Genomic DNA, 17,589 nt, shown 5'->3' on the forward strand with positions numbered 1-17,589 from the left:
AAGAACTGAACGAGTGAACTTAATTTATATTTTTTCATACTGTTAGAATCACTTCTGAAATGTACCAAATTTGATTCTTTTAATCAACATTTAGATAGTGGAATGGCATTGGTAATGAAAAGGTATGCATGAAAAAGAGTTTTGCGAAAAAGGACAATTTTACAAGGTACCTGGAGCAATCTACACATTTGACTATACGAAATTCTACAACCTGGTGTAATCGCACACCTCGACTAATCGGAATATATGTTGAGAGCCCATGTCTCGATTAGACCAGGTCCTGTATCTCGATTATACCAGGTCCTGTGTCTCGATTGTACCAGGTCCTGTGTCTTGATTAGACCAGGTATCGTTTAGACGACCTGGTATAATCGAACTACTGGGTTAATCGAGATGGAATGCTTCGATTTGGATGGAATGTGTCTCGATTAGACCAGGTATCGTTTAGACCACCTGGTGCAATCGAACTACTGGGTCGAAGCATTCCGTCTTGTTTAGTCCATGTCTCGATTAGACCAGGTTTCGTTTAGACCATCTAGTATAATCGAACACCTAGAGTAATTGAAGCATTCCGTCTCGTTTAGCCGAGGTGTGCGTTTGATTTAGGTTTTCAGCTTCATTGTAGAATAAGAGCTGGTCTAATCGAGACACTGCCATTTCTAATACAGTAGAACCTCGTTATTTCGTCCCCTATGGTACTGGGGGCTTGGCCGGAATAGCAAAAAGGCTAGATGTACGTTTTTATTCTCATAAAGACTATAAAGTACTATATTTTTGCACTAATTATGTATAATCATTATACATTATTCATCATAGAAAAGAACCAAACCGAATGAAATAAAGCACCGGAAGTTTAGAAACCATTTGATGGCATAGTTGGATTTTTATGAGGAGACCGCGTCAAAGGCTGACCAGCCCTTCGCCTCTTGCTCCAACGGCATGGACGGATTAGCGAGTAAGCGATGTCATACTACACTATTACTTACAAACGCACTTTATGAATTTTCCATGGTTAAAAGATTTTCTAAAACAGCGTTTGTAACATTGACAATCAATACGGTTTGTACCAATACAAAGGTTTTAATTGTATTTTGAAAAACTGTTTTAGTTGGGTCAAACATATAAAATGAAGTACAGCCAACGCCTGCCCTGACTTTTTTGTCGTACTAGAACCACTGTCCAGTTATTTCATATAAAGTTCAATATTCAACGGCGAAATTGAGGAAAGCAAGCTGCAAGAAGTTAATCTAGTGTATTAATAATATATATATTCTTGCATTTAAAATGTATATTTGTTTCAATTTCAATTATTAATATTGTACTTCTTTCTAGGAGGAAATGGAAAAGAATGTGATAAGTGCCTTGTATGTATTAGTTATATCTTCCAAACTGAATAATGATTATTGCAAGGACGACGACTTCAAACTTCGTAAACTAGTATTCAAATTAAATAGGCTTCAGGTAAGACCAATTTTCACTTACTTACATTCTCGAAACCATACAGAACAATGAATAAAATTTGAAAAATCAAACGTTAGAAGTGGTTTTCTTTTATAAAAGTGCTCTAGTTAGAATTCAATAACAATTTTGTGTCATAAACACACCTACACTTTTGCAGTTCTGTTCTTTTCGGTTATTTATTCATTCATTTAATTTATTATTTATTAATAATATAGTTACAAATCATATTATACATAATATGACTGGGAGAGAGCAATAGGCTCAGCCCAAAACTGCTCTTCTCCCAAATTTTGTAAACAGGTTATTTTCCAAAATATAGCCTACATTATTTAAACTTTAATGTAATCATATAGTAGATATAGTAATCATATCATAATGTAAAGTTTACATCAAACTTTAATGTAATCACTTAACACATGAATGGTTCTTCTATTTTTGGGAAAAAGGCAACGCTAGTGATACGGTTATTTTCTTGTGATGTATATTTTTGCAGGTTACATCAAGGATTGGTCAGACTTTGCTGCACCTTTGTGTTAACCCAGATACTCCAGTAGATGAATTTCATACAAATGATGTTTGTAGGTAAGTATTTGTAATTAATTATTTTCCTTAAAGTGAGAATATCCATGCGCCAGAGAAACCTACTTATTTGAAAGGTCAATAAAAACAAAAGTACTTTAGTTATTGTTTCAATCTTTATTTATATGAGAATACAATTACTCAATTTTTTTCATGCAGTCTTGAAAATGACATCATATCAATAGCGACCCCCATTGTGCATACACTGATGAACTCGATTTTTGAAATTTGTATACTCTCGTTGCAGTATATCAATCGTTAAGTTGGCAATGGCGTCGCGAATGTTGTTCTTGAGGTGTGCTGTGATCCGTGGTCGATCAACATAAACCAGGGATTTCAGATAACCCTATAAAAAATCACATTGAGGAAACGCATGTGGAAATGAGCCTCGACACGGAAAAAAATGATCGCGTCTTCAGGCAGGTTGTCAATCAGCATATCACATGCATTTTGACCGGCAACAAAGTTCAGTTAATCTTTGAATAATAGCCAATTTATAGGGATTGAAAAGAAGGTCTTCATTGAAAATTCGTCGAATAGTGGAGTCAGAAATTGCCATGGCAGCTGCGTGTTTGCGAGCCGAATGCCGGGGAGAACGCACAACTGACTGCCTCACTCTTTCGATATTTTCTGGAGTTCTGATGATTCGTTGAAGTCCGTTTCTGGGTTTAGCGACACTTCCAAACTCACGAAATGAGTTAACCCACGACAGAATCAAATTACGGCCAGGAACGAATCTGTGAGGAGGAATTCCAAATCGAGCGCGGAAGGCACGTTGCATAGCAACGACCATTAGAAAAGAAGCTCTCAACTGCGAAAACCCGCTGCTCTTTATACTAGAGCACGATCGCTACTTACTTGAGGGAGGATAAATTTGGGAACTTCCGCCTCCAGATGCGACCCCTCCTATCGCTCTACACGAACAATTCACCGCGCGGTATTTTTTTCAAATAAGTAAGTTTTTCTGGCGCACCTTGTAGATCATGATAGATCATGATTAATTTGGTTTTTAATGTTGTTCAGTTCCAAAAATTGATAGCGTTCAGTCTCATTCTCAATATCTCAAACATTCATCATTCTCATAAATCCATCATGATATAATTATGTAATCAAGTTGATTTACGTTATGTACAAAGTTCAAGTACGTCCTACAGTATTCCTCAACTCTTCAACTTGCAGACCTATAGTATTATTTCATTTATAAATTATTTATCTCTTCTTTGCTATGAAATTGACGGTGTAAAATTATTATCATGTTTTTGTCATTAAATGGTTGACTGATATAAAATTAGTCATTCTGTACTTGAATTTGGGAAACTTTCATAATCTTTTCAATCTCTCGAAACTATAAGTATTGATAGTTCCATATTTTCTATAAGGAAAACTTGATAATGGATCCAACATTCCGAAACTAGTTGTTATTGTATTTAAAAAAAGAACGTTTTTTAAAGGGAACTATGGATTTTTTTAACTGAATAAATTTATAAGCCAATATGAACTATATTGAATTTATAAATTGAATATAAACTAAATTTAATTTAAAAATGTATTGAATTTATAAGACTTGAGAACATGTAGTATTTAATTTAAATTTTATTGTAGAGAAATTCGTTAATATTTGAGTGAGTTGTTGCGCTGGCTCTGTTAAATTCTACTAAGATTACAATGAATTTCAATTTTATTGTTTTGATGACAATTTTGACAGGTTCCCTTGTTCAGATACTGCCAAATTATTAATCCAATGCGGTGCTAATGTTAATGCAATGGATGATGAAGGCAATACTCCTTTACATGTGATAGTTCGAGAACATTTTTCCAGGTGAGAGAATTCATTTATTATTTTTCATATTCTCCCAACAATCCATTCCTTGAGGAGTTGTATTATTTTGTATGAAATAGATTAATAGTATTATTAAATAGTCTTCAGAATATTCAGAGCTGTTGCTCTTCATTATAACTCGATTGGTAGAATGGATTAGTTTTATTGTATGTTTGTCAACAGAATTAGTTTGTTGAAAAATAAATTCTGTATTTCATGGTTCATTTCAGGTGATTCATGGTTTTGTTTTCGAAAATCAATATATCAATAATAGACTTGACTTCAAAATCAATAGAAAAATGTCTCAAAACAGACATGATTTTACACCTCCAATTTCACACTAATACACCTCCAAGTGGGCACCTGCTTTTCGCATATCCCGGTGAGGCGTGACACGCGAGCTACTACCCATCGCCACTGCCAAGTCGGTAGGCGAGTATCACAGAGGAGTTAAGCCTGCATTGTAGTGGAACCACCACTGTGCAGTTTCGGCAGTACGTCAAGCCCGGACGTATCCTCTAACTCGTCTACAGGCCAGGAAAAATACTCGTGGTTCCCAATTGTATACGTCTTACAGGGTGGACGCTTGCACGTCCACCACACAGGCGCCAAACCAGTGCAGTGAGAAGGGTTTTTCGACATTCTGTAATGCTACTTCCAGAAACGGAGGCGTCACCTGAGTCCCACAGTCTGGCCTATAGGAGTTCCACATGCCTGCTACTTCCAGAGACGGTGGTACCCTGATTCCCATAATCCAGTCTTTTACTGGCTAACCCTGAAACTCCACCGGAGATCCTTCACTGAGCCCAGCTACTCCCAGAGACGGAGAGAAAAGATAGCACAAGTGAGTTGTTTGTATCACTTGTCTCTGGTTCAGGTGACTGAGTCAAACCATGAACCTCTCATAGTCTGGAGCCTACTTCCAGGGACGTAGTCACACAGTCATCCGTGTGCTATGGTTCCCCCTGGTTGGCGATGGTTCACCCTTCACCATGAGAACCAGCGCCAGCAACTGGGGCTCCAGTACTTCCTGAGACGGGGGCGAGGAACCAACTCCAAGGAGCTGAAGCTCCAGCACGATCCCTCAGGGTCAACTCTCAAAACAGAAAGATTAATGTTTACAGATTAATGCAGCCCATAAAACTCACTTATTTCACTCAATTATTAAGTTATGCATTTCTTTGTTTTCAGTGATTTCATCGCTCTCCATAAAATTGTAAATAGTTTGGTTGAAGCTGGTGCTCATATTGATGTTGTTAATGTAAAAGGAAAAACAGCTTTTGAAGTAGCAACGTCAGGTAAGTTTATTCTATCAATTATATAAGTATATTAATTTTACTCCATTTGGACCTACTTGATATCTGGACCCTGTTGCATGAGAAATACAAGCTAATATTTTAGTAATTTCCTATTCTAATAACCAGCTGACTACTAATATTATTAGAATATAGATGTATGAAATTTGGATCGAATAGTGCTCAATCATTTATATATAGCACAAGTCAATGGTTGCGTTCAAAGCCACTGATCAATTCCATCGTGTTTTTTTTACGTTCAGTAAAAAACCTGATCACAGATTAGTGATCACAGATGTACCACAGAATGGAAAGTCGGCTAGTATCCTGACGCCAAAATCCGCCATCTTGAAAGAAAGTGTAGCATTGTAATATAGCGGTAGTTTTAATTTCAAAGAACATGATGCAGTCATGTGTCGTGGTCTTGGTGCACTCAAGTCTTGGTTAGATTGATACCTTCCATTCTGTATGTATTCTGTGGCTGAACGGTTGCTCATGAGTCATGACTGACAAATGTTTCGTCTGCTGCTTATACTGGGTGATTCTTAATTATGGTGAAAGAATTTAATACGTGATAGTAGAGGTAAAAATAAGAAAAAAGCTCTTATAAACATATATCCATAAACGCTTCATTAGCGAGCTATACAGGGTTCCTCTGGAGAAATACACCGATGCTGAATTATTTGGGGACTGGTTTTTGAAAAACATATGGAAAAATATCTGAAAAATTGAATGAAACTAGTCTGGAAGCTGTAGTGTGAGTAGTTTTCGAGAAAAAAGTTGAAATATGCAAAAAATCCAAGTAGAAAAACACAGACTTCTACGTTTGATGCCCAATAACGTTCTTTAATGACCAGTTAACAAATAATTTTTCGCAATAAAAATTGAAGAGAATTTAATTCTGAAAAGAATTATGTAAGCTGTGTAAACTAAATTTGAATAAAAGTTGAATAGAATGTATTCTGATGTAGTACATTACACCACAAAAATTTGCTGTTTCATGAGGAGAGAATTAATAATTCATAGGTTGTAGCTGATTGCAAATAAAATATTCGGTTTTTTATGAAAAGTTTTATTTTTATATGAAAGTAACATATCTTAATGACATTAAACTTATACCAAAAGACTAAAGACGATGTTCAAAGTGACCTCCGTTGTTCTTAATGCATATGTTCAGACGTCTTTTCATCGATTGTCGGACCCGTTAAAATATTTCAGGAGTCTGCTTTATCATTTCTATTCCGTTCAAAATCCTTAATCGGAGTTCTTCAAGGGTATCAATCGGAGAATTGTACTAAGGTTTTCAAGTGTCCCCAAGATAAAAATCCAAAGGATTTAAGTGTGGTGACCTAGCTGGCCATGGTACTGGCCCATTTCGGCTTATCCATTGATTTGGAAAGCTGTGATTCAGGTGTTCACGAACACCAACACTGAAGTGTGCTGGAGCTCCATCTTGCATAAACCAAATGTTTTGGCGCAACTGAAGAGGTACATCTTCAAGTAAGATAAATAGCTCCTCTCTCAAAAAGTTTAAGTATATTATGCCATTAAGCCTGGGAGGAAGTTCGAACATAAGTAGATGATCTCCTATAATTCCTGCCCAAATGTTTACTGAAAACTGATGTTGTGGACGATTAGGATTGATGGCATGAGGATTCTCATCTGCCCAAATATGTTGGTTGTGGATAGCTGTTCTTGTAAAGTGTGTCTCGTCGGTAAATAAAACGGTTGTTAAAAAGTTTGGGTTAACAAGTTTTTTCTAAAAACCATCGTCAAATACCAGCACGGGGAATACAGTCTTGTGGCAATAGAGTATGAACTTTCTGGAGGTGGTATGGATGTAATTGTTGCTCTTTTAGTATCCTCCAAATAATAGATTGATTGACATTAAACTGCACTGACAATTCTGTAGTGCTCTTCTCTGGATGTTCATAAATTTCATTAGGAACTTGTTCTTCTAACTCAACAGTCCTAGTAGATCGGGGTCTGCCTGCATAAACGTGGCCACACGTAGCGTTGATGAATGTCTTGTAGCACTTTTAGGTATGTCACTATTTGAGGTAAAAGGTCAGAAATGAGGTGGAACAATAATTGCGGTAAGGAGTTGAGGTATGAGTTGCAGTTTGTCACGGCCGGTAATAATAAGATATAATAAGAAACATGAGAATTGAATGAGGTTTTCCACAATACTGGTAATAATAGGAGCGTAATTATAAGAGGTAATAACGAGAGCGGTTTAAACGAGAGAGGAATAGAAGTTTCTCCTAGCACTTACTTCATACGAATGGAAGCCGGGGGAGATGCTTCCCCTGAACGCATGTGCTAGATTACAAAGAAAGGGTTACTACGCAACCACAAGTAACCAGCTGAGGGCTGGCGGCAAATTACAAATATTAGCTTAGGACTCTCAAGCTACAATAAAATGATGATACTAAATACGAAACATAGCGGGGGCCTTGAATCCTACTAGGATTCAACAATAAAAAAATAATACTACAACTGGAGAATAATAATAGAGTTCATGATATTATTTACAAGTATGCCAAACTTAGCATTAAAATTACTCGAAGTTCGAGGGTAGCGTAAACACTAAGTGTGATGGACGAGTCAGAGTTCCTTGATGAGTCTTCAAGTGAACCACTCGTACAACTCCATCCTTTCCTGGATAGACATCAATAATGCGGGCTAGTGGCCATGTGAGAGGTGGAGTAGGTTGATGGACCATGACAAGATCTCCAACCTGTAGATTGTGATTAGCCTTGTTCCATTTGGTTTTCTGTTGAAGGGTATGGATGTATTCCAAAAGCCATCTCTTCCAGATGTGTTGATGGAGTGCTTCAATAAGTTTCCAATGTTTGAGGCGATTGAGGTTGACATCTTGAAAATCAATCAATCATATTTTATTCAACAAATGTACAGATACATTGAATAACGTCATACATAATAAAATAACAAAACACACAAAACAGTCAATAACAAATTCATCACAATCAAATATGTAAAAATTCTTCAAATGAATATAAGGACAATCCTATCAGATATTTCTTCAGCTTGGCTCTAAAGATTGTCAACTCCTCTATGGATTTTAAATTTCGGGGCAGCATGTTAAAATATTTCTCTCCCATGAAAGCTGTCTTCATTTTGAAAAATTCTAAATTATGTCTCTGTACTATTCTTCCGGATCTAGTATTATATCTATGTGAAATACTACTTCTCTTTTCTAAATCAGTGAATTTTTTAAAGTACATTATTACATCAAAAACATATTGCCCATAGACTGTCAATATGCCTAGCTGAAAAAAAATTTGTTTCACCGAGTCCCTCCTTTTTATGTTCATGATAATTCTCAGCGCTCTTTTCTGCTGAACTAATATTTTGTCCAAGTTTTTTTTCGATGTGCAGCCATAGATACACAGGCCGTAAGCTATATTGGAATGAACCAATGCGTAGTAAATTGCTTTCAGAGCATTCAGCCCACACACATTGGTCATACGCCTAAGAGCAAACAGGCCTGGTGATATTTTCTTCAGCACATGATTGACATGCTTGTTCCAAGACAAATGTTCATCAATAACCAAACCTAGGAATTTTGTGCTAGATGAATGCTCTAAAATGTTATCATCTAATATAATGTTTGGACTTGAAACACTTCTGCACTGCCTAGTTGAGAAAGGGACTACAACTGACTTATTGGGATTAAGGAGGAGATTTCGGCTGTTCAGAAATTTATTGATTGCTGTTAGACCCTGGGCTGATGATTTCTCCACATCCTGTACTGTCTTACCCGTAAAAATAATGTTGGCATCGTCCGCATAAAGACAAACAGATGCCTGTCCTCGGATCACCTCAGGTAACCCCTTAATGTAACATAGAAACAGTAAAGGGCCTAATATTGAACCTTGCGGGACGCCGTAATGGAGACTATTGAGCTCAGAGCGATACTTCATTTTATAGTTAATTGAAGAGGTTACATCAATCCTCTCCAATTCCACATATTGTTGTCTTCCCTTCAAGTAGGATGAGAACCAGGACAGCTCTTTCCCCAGCACTCCCATGCCCTTGAGTGACTCTAATAAAGCATCATGATCGACACTGTCAAATGCACGTGTCAAATCCAGAAAAGTACCCATTACCTTATCACCCCTATCCACCGCATCTATAATCGACCCAACAAAATCTACTCCTGCTGAGATAGTCGATCTGTTAGATCGAAACCCATGCTGCTCACTGTCCAGTATGTTGTTGGACTCTAGATACTTTACCAACTGGTCATACACCACCCTTTCCAATATTTTTGAAAATACTGATAAGACAGAAACTGGTCTAAAGCACTCAGGACTTTTGGCATTCCCCTTCTTAAATATCGGTATGACTCTGGCTATTTTTAAAGACTTTGGGAAATAGCCCGATATCAGTGAAGAGTTAATTACATGAGTCAACGGCTTAATAATTGTGGGTAGAACTTTTTTTATTATCGCCATTGGAATGTCATCAGGTCCAGAAGAGAATTTACTTTCAAAAGTCATTATAATTTTTGCTAATTCATGTGATGAAATCTGTATGAATCTGAATCTTGAGGAGAAATGATTATTATTTTGTATATTGAGTGTACTTAACAGACTAGAGCTGTTTGGAATATCTGGTACTACAAGGGTTTCAACTGCCCTTGTAAAAAAGTTATTGAAAACATTACATATGTTGTAGGGGTCGGTTACAAGATCTCCTTCATTCAGAATACTACTAATATTAGAAAAATTAGTTGTGTTTTTGCCAACCTCAGCATTAATCATACTCCAAGTTACTTTACTTTTATTACTGGCTTCTGTGATTTTTTTATCGAAAAATCTCTGTTTATTTACGTTAATAAGGTGTCTCAGAGCATTTTTCTTATTAATAATTTGAAGTTTAACATCCTCGCTCTTAGTAATTCTATATTCTGTCTCAAGTTTGACCAGTTCATCTCTTCTGTCTACAACATCAGTGCATGACACTCCTTTATGACATTTCACATCTCTGAAGCGTTTTGGGAAATTAATATCAAAAAAGTATTTAAAAATAGAAATAAAAGTATCATATTTCTCATTCACTACCGATTGGTAAACCTCTATCCAATTACGTTCCTGTAAATCTCTTATAAGAATTTTCAAATTGCAATCATCAAACTTACGGCTAAGTTTTCTTAATTTTTTATTTTTTGGTCTGTTGATATTCCTAATTTCAAATAGCTGAGCGTCATGATCAGAAATGTGAGTAATAATACCAGACACTTTTACATTATTATCATCGATATTTGTTATACAATTGTCTATTGCAGTTTCAGAGGTTTCAGTAATTCTTGTGGCAAAATCAATCTTATAGGTCATATTGAACATTTTCAGCACGTTATTCAACTTATGATAAGTAGTATTTTTTCCAAAATATTGATATTTAAATCACCTACCAATACAACATTTTTAAACTTCCTGCATAATATTTCTAGTAAAATTTCCAACTTATCTAAGAACGGATCTAAAAAGCAGTGCTGTGGCGTCCTATACAAGCATGCCAAAACAAAGGAGAAATTATTATCAATAGAAAATTCTGAAACACAGCACTCAAACTCTTTTTCCTTAGTGATTAAGTTAATTGCTGGTAGATTTACACTTTTACTTTTTAAATCTCTCTCTTTATTCACAAGAATCATGACTCCACCCCCCACCTTATTACATCTACAATATTTAGAGATAATCTTATAATTGGGTATATTCAACAATGCTGATTCACCTTCTGACATCTTATGTTCAGACATAGCTAGAATATCCGGTCTTATCTCTTCCAAATTAATTTTCAACAGATCTAACCGTGATGGCAAATGCTGGACATTTTGATGCATAATTGCAATTTTTCCGTTCTGAAATGTATTAAAGTTGTTTTGTTTAGGTGCGGTAAATTTCGGATTAACAGAAGAGTGAGCTAAGTTAACAATATTATTATTCTGTGTCACTTTCGCATTGCCCATAGTGGGTGAGGGTGGGGAATCTATACTAAAAAACTACTGATATGTGCTTCGTACTCATGATCGACAATGCAGTATCCCGATTACAATTTGTCAGGAGAGAACAATCCAGAACACCTGAATGGGTTATCTTTATCAATGTATCAGCTGAGCTCACTGGCAAAGTAGGATCTATTGGATTCATCGCAGTAGGTATTGTTCCAATAGGCTCAGGACTGCAGGATACGGGAGAATTTGGCAGAGGGGGTGTAACAGGGAAGGATTCAATTAGTTGAATCACAGGAGATACCGGCACATCCCAGTTTTTAAACACCTGCACTTTTGAGGGAACCTGTTTTACAACGGAAACTGGAGAATAATAGTTTACAACACCATTCATCACCTTCTGCTTAATGAATATTGACAATTTTTTTGAGAGAAGTCTTTTCCCTTGTCTATTGAGATGTAGGCCATGTCTCGTGAGATGAGCTCTCTGGAGGAAGACGTTGATATCCAAATAGTGGAGCTTGGCTACGCCATCATAGTTGTGCACCATTCGAGAGATGCAGGAGTTGAAATGCTGAATGTCATCATTCCGAGTAGGGGCATCATAACGGCACGGAACACCACACACAACGATGTTGGTATTGATATCGAGGTCGAGTAGAGCATCCATCCCTTGTAGAAGAGTCAGTTGATATGGCTCATACAAATGAGTATCGTTAGTGCCCGCTAAAATGACAATAACATCGTTCTCAGTAAAATCTCGAACAAACTGAAGTCCATCCTGAATAACATTTTTCAGCTTGGCACCAGACTTAGTATAGACAAATATCTCGAATTCGTCATCCAACTGCTGCAAGTACTTGCTAAGCTGCTTGCCTTGACTGCAAGACAATACAGTCAATCTCCTTTTCTTCCCAGTGTGACTGGCTTCGCTCACTTTCAAGGAGGGTTTTCTAAGTTCTTTTTCAGGTGTAGCAGCTTCATGCACTTGTGCCTTCACTCTTAGTGCTTTCGATGTAGACGAGGATGTTAACGACTCGTTTGAGGAGAGAGGAGAAAATCGATTATTCAAGATTATAGGACTAGTATCATAGGGCCTTGTTCTTACTTTATCTTTCGGCTTCATAAAATCATCATGACTTGTGGAATCAGTATAAGACGAACTATTACTTTTCATCAAACTGAACTCTGATTCCAATTTCGACAGTTTCTCTGATGAAATTTGAGCATCATGACTCAATAAATTTATGATCGCATCCTTTGGACAAATTTCAGCCTTTAAATCGTCAATAATTGTCATCATTGAACTCAGCTTTGAATTAAGTTCACTAATTTCGTTATCTGCTTTCTCTTCATTAGACAAAGAGACATCTAAACATAAAGTTCTCTTCCTTTTTTCGTCCTCTAATCTCTTTTTCAAATGAGAATTTTCAGATGAAATCTCAGTCAGATCCATTTGAAGATCGCTATTTATCTTCAGACAAGCGTCCAGACGATTCAAAATGTTAACAAGGTGGGGAACGACGTCTATGATATCTTCACTTGAGTGTCGAGAAGATATGATACTCAGTGCACTATGGATTTGAATAGCGAAGTCAATCACTTCTTCGTGCATTAAGCCCTCGCTTAGATGTATTCCTTCCTCGCAAGTTTGTCTAGTCAGATTATTCCGAGCCCGTCTGGTGAGCATTCCGATGTGAAACGAGAAGCAAAATTGATTTGAATCCTTGAAATGATAAAATTGTCTTATTATAAGGAATAGGTGAAGAAGGAATAAAGGAAAACGCCAAGAGAGCTTTCGTGGCAGGTCGAGAAAAGGAAGCTCCTGAGAAACACAGGTTACAAACAAGGTAACAGGGATTGGAAGGATGATAATACTAATAACATCTCAGAAGGCCAGAGAGAAAAGACAAACTAGTAAAGAACTTTCCGGATTGAAATTCGACATGATTAAAAGTATTGAAACGCAGTATGAAAGAAAGACAAACAGCCAGCAAACGCGTACTTCCCAATTCAAAGTTTGGCGGCACGAAAGACTGACAGCTAACTGACCAGATGCTCTCGATTTAGCGTCAGCGGTCGCCCTGGCAACGAAACCCGTGCTGATTGAGCTGATTGAGACGAAACGAACAGCTGATTGAGAGCCAAGCGACAGATAAGCCGCACGTGCCGGCCTCATCTCGATTTTCGCTCAATGGAATCACAAACCCAAATCTCACTATTCTACACCAACAATCCGTGTAAACAAAAGCAGGCGAAAACCAGCGACAAAAATGGAGTCTAATCAAGCAACAGTTCCCGTGCAAATCGCTCTCCAAATCCAACATTGACAAACTCACCAGCACACGTCTGTAAATATTGGATACACTCAGCAGGTACTAATCAGCTTAATAATTACACTCACTATGCTTAATCACTGTACTTTATAATTAATTAATTGAAAAATAAGCAAATCTAGAGACTGAAGTACACTTGAAACAAACAGGGTAGTCCAGTGCTACCAACTCTTCTTCAGGAATGGCAACCAATGGTGATCCAGTCAAGAAATGACCTGGTGTTAGGGCTGATATATCAGTTGGATCATTTCACAGAGGAGTAAGAGGTCGAGAATTCAGTATTGCTTCTATTTGAGTGATGAGCGTAGTGAATCCAACAAGTGTCAGTATTTGTTCACCAATGACACGACGGAGGTGGTGTTTGATACTCTTGATAGCTGCTTCCCAGAGGCCACCCTGATGAGGAGCAGCAGGTGGGTTGAAGTGGAAAACGATGCCTTGATGAGCAGCAAACTCAGAAAGTAGGATTCGTTTTGACTTGAGAAGAGCCTGGAAGATATTGTTAGCACCAACAAAATTTGTCCCACAGTCAGAATAGAGGTTTTTACAGAGGCCACGCCGAGAAACAAATCTCTTCAAAGCAGCAATGAATGCTTCAGAGGACAAGTCAGTTACTACTTCAATGTGGATTGCTTTCGTCACCATGCATACAAAAGCACAGATGTAGGCCTTGGTGATAGAAGTGGAGCATAGATTATGCACCTTGATGTTAAATGGACCACCATAATCAATTCCAGTATTGAGGGTAGGACGAGAGGGTGTCACTCGAGGCTGAGGTAGTTGTCCCATTGGTGGAATGTCTTGGCGAGGTTTATGTCGAAAACACACATGGCACTTGAAAATTCGAGAGCGGATTATACTGCGTGCAGAGAGGATCTAGACATGTTGTGCAAGGAGAGATTGAGTTAATTGAGCTCCAGAGTGTAGATATTGTTTGTGGTAGGAATCAATCAGGAGGTTGACCACATGATGACGTTTTGGAAGGATGACAGGATGTTGAAGATCTGCTGATAGATGAGATCGATTTAAGCGACCTCCAACTCGCAGGAGACCATCATCATCAACAAATGCAGAAAGGCGGCGAAGTGAAGTTGATACTGTTGAAGATTTTTCCTTTTTGAACATGTCAATGTCTTGTAGAAATGCTGAGTCTTGAATTTGCTTGAAAATTGCACATTTTGTGTTATTTTTCCCCTGGGAGGTGAGAGATCCAAGCCTATTCTGCGGATGACAAGTATTATAAACGAAGCATAGGATGTAGACCATAACTTTGCTCATTTTTACAAAAAATTTAGGCATTTTTGGTGTATTTTTTTGAAATTTGATGAACATCGATTTCGGAAAAAATGTCACGGTTTTCGGAAAAAATGTCACGTTTTTGGAAAAAATGTCACGTTTTTTGGAAAAAATGTCATAACATGCTGAAGTTGGCTGAATGAAGAGAATTTGTGAAGTAGATCCCATTCTTGAGGCGCAGTAGCAATAAGAGTGACGGGCGATAGAGGTTTGCTTTCATCAGTCTCAGTGAGTTCCACAGGAGTGAATGCAGGAATTGGCCAGAGGTCAGGAGGTTCCTGTAGCCAGGATGGGCCTGTCCACCACAAGTTGTGAGAAGGTAATTCAGCAGGAAGTATTCCACGTGAGGCACAATCGGCAGGGTTCTGTTCACCAGAAATATGTCTCCAGCTGTCACAGGGTACCAGTTTTTGCGTTTGAGCAACACGGTTTGCCACAAACGTTTTGAGCCGATGAGGAGGAGTCTGCAGCCAAGTCAAGGTTACAGCAGAATCACACCATAATGTGATAGAAGAGAACTAGTTTTTTATAAAAGGTTGAGATGACATATGAGGTCAACTGAGCAAGTAAGTGAGCAGCACACAATTCCAAACGTGGTAGAGTGAGTTTTTTCAAAGGGGCTACTCGAGTTTTAGACATAAGTAACTGAACATTGGCAAAAGTATCATTCTGTAATGATCTGAGGTATATCACCGCAGCAAATCCACGTTCAGAAGCATCAGCAAAGCCATGTAATTCAGTATTGCTAGACTGAAATGATTTTAGAGCTCGTGGTATTGAAATGTCTTGGAGTGTGGCTGAGGTGTCAATGAAATTTTGCCACATTGCCAGCAATTCAGGAGGCAATTGTTGATCCCAATCTAGACCCTTTGTCCAGAGTAATTGCATGAAGCATTTAGCCCACAATACCACTGGAGAGAGAAAGCCACAAGGGTCATAGATTTTGGCAATCACTCTCAATACCTTGCGTTTAGTTGTAGTATCATGAGGTAGGTTGAGGTTATATGTAAAACAATCATTTGATGCTGACCACTGGATGCCCAGGATTGTGAAGTGAGGTTGTTGATGATCATCTTGAAGAAATGCAGGAGTCTGAAGGTGACCATCAGGCAGCCTGGAAAGAATTGAGTTGGAATTTGAAGTCCATTTTCGTAGTTCAAATCCACCATGTTTGAGGAGTGAGATCAGTTGTTGTTGTAGTCTTGAAGCCTCTCCTTCAGAGTCTGCACCGGCAATGACATCATCAACAAAGGTTTGAGAGTGCAGAATTTCAGCAGCTTCTGCATAGGAGTCACCTTCCTCAGTGGCAAGTTGGTGAAGAGGTTATTTCTTTCTAATAGCAAGATACGGAGAGCAGCTCATTCCATATGTTACTGTAGTCAACTTGAAGTCTGAAGCAGATTGAGTAGGATCAGTATTCCATAAAATCAACTGATAGCACTTATCATCAGGATGATCTTTGATCTGCCTGCGCTAGATTACAAAGAAAGGGTTACTACGCAACCACAAGTATCAAGCTGAGGCCTGGCGGCAAATTACAAATATTAGCTTAGCACTCTCAAGCTACAATAAATAATGATAATACTAAATACGAAACAATGGCTACAATAGGTTTTAAAATCGTGCAATCATTATATGAGAGCAAAAAAGCATGAGATATTGCAAAAATTGTGCAGAAAAGTGCAATTTTTTGCTTTAAAGAGGTTAACTTGTTTTCATTGTGATAAATAGGTATTTTAAACTATTGGATTTAGTAGAATGATAAATTCTAAAGAAAAAATGTTCAGTCACTTGATAGCCTAAACTCAAAATTGTTGGAGATATTTGGGAAAATAAAAAAAAATTGCACACTCCATACTTTTCAATTTTCAAATTTTATTATTTTTTTACTATTTTAGTGACTACTAAATTGGCTGAATCTTATTTAGATTTTTGCAGGAAATCCATTGAAATAGATTTGAGGTTAGAGACTTCATAAATTATCAATATATTTGTAAAAATGCAAGAAAATGTAGTATTTTAGCTTCAGAAGAGTTCAATATGTTTGCATCTTAAGGTGCATACAGACTTTCGCTGCTCTGCAATTGAACGTCACTCGAGCAGAGCGATTGATGATCGACCGGGGAGCAAGAGTGGAACACGAGAAGAGCGTGTAACAGAGGTCGAGCTTGGCAAGCTCCTAGGTCGAACTAACCAATAGTTGCGCATGCGTGGTCAACGTGTTTGTTTGTAATGTTTGTTAATAGTTACGATCTCTGTGTTAGCAAATAAAATTATCAAAATGTATAATTAATTATTAAATTAAATAATATAAAGTTATAAAACCATTTATAATAATAGGTACCAGCATATTAGCATTTAGAAGAAAGAACTCCCAATCAAGCTTTTCACCTTTTGAAACATTGACAGACATTACCTTTTATAATAAAACATTAAAATAAATGAAATAATCATAATATTCATTATAAATTTATTATATAAACATAATGTATTATTAGGCTACCCAGCAATTCCCTGGTCAGAATATTTTATTTAGTTTGTCACCCGATCAGCTGGATTGAACGTTTCACATTTGTGAGGTTAGGTTGTAGCAAAGTCAATAAGAAAAGAGCGGATCGATCATCCTTCGAACATATTTCGAACCTCATTCGAACCCTTGCATAACATCTCGCATAACGTTCATGATCGGAGCGATTGTGGAGCGCGTATATCTGTACACACCTTAAGGCATAGTGCAGACCGATATTGAGAATCACATTTTATTCAGCTTCCAATGCAATTCAGAAGCTTTGAAAGATTGTAAAAAAATCAAATTAAATCAAA

General features: G+C 37.4%; 1 protein-coding gene across 1 annotated transcript in view; it reads left to right on the plus strand.

Moving 5' to 3' along the window:
• The window catches only part of LOC111050006 (protein fem-1 homolog B), a 70,001-nt gene that overhangs the window by 46,433 nt on the left and 5,979 nt on the right, over positions 1 to 17,589 (plus strand). The window contains exons 8-11 of the mRNA XM_039421271.1: positions 1,333 to 1,461; positions 1,955 to 2,043; positions 3,746 to 3,859; positions 5,051 to 5,157. Of these exons, the coding sequence (XP_039277205.1) occupies positions 1,333 to 1,461; positions 1,955 to 2,043; positions 3,746 to 3,859; positions 5,051 to 5,157 (439 nt within the window). The remainder of the gene's footprint in view (positions 1 to 1,332; positions 1,462 to 1,954; positions 2,044 to 3,745; positions 3,860 to 5,050; positions 5,158 to 17,589) is intronic.

This window comes from Nilaparvata lugens, chromosome 2 (assembly GCF_014356525.2).
Source record: "Nilaparvata lugens isolate BPH chromosome 2, ASM1435652v1, whole genome shotgun sequence".
In the NCBI taxonomy this organism is placed as follows: domain Eukaryota; kingdom Metazoa; phylum Arthropoda; class Insecta; order Hemiptera; family Delphacidae; genus Nilaparvata; species Nilaparvata lugens.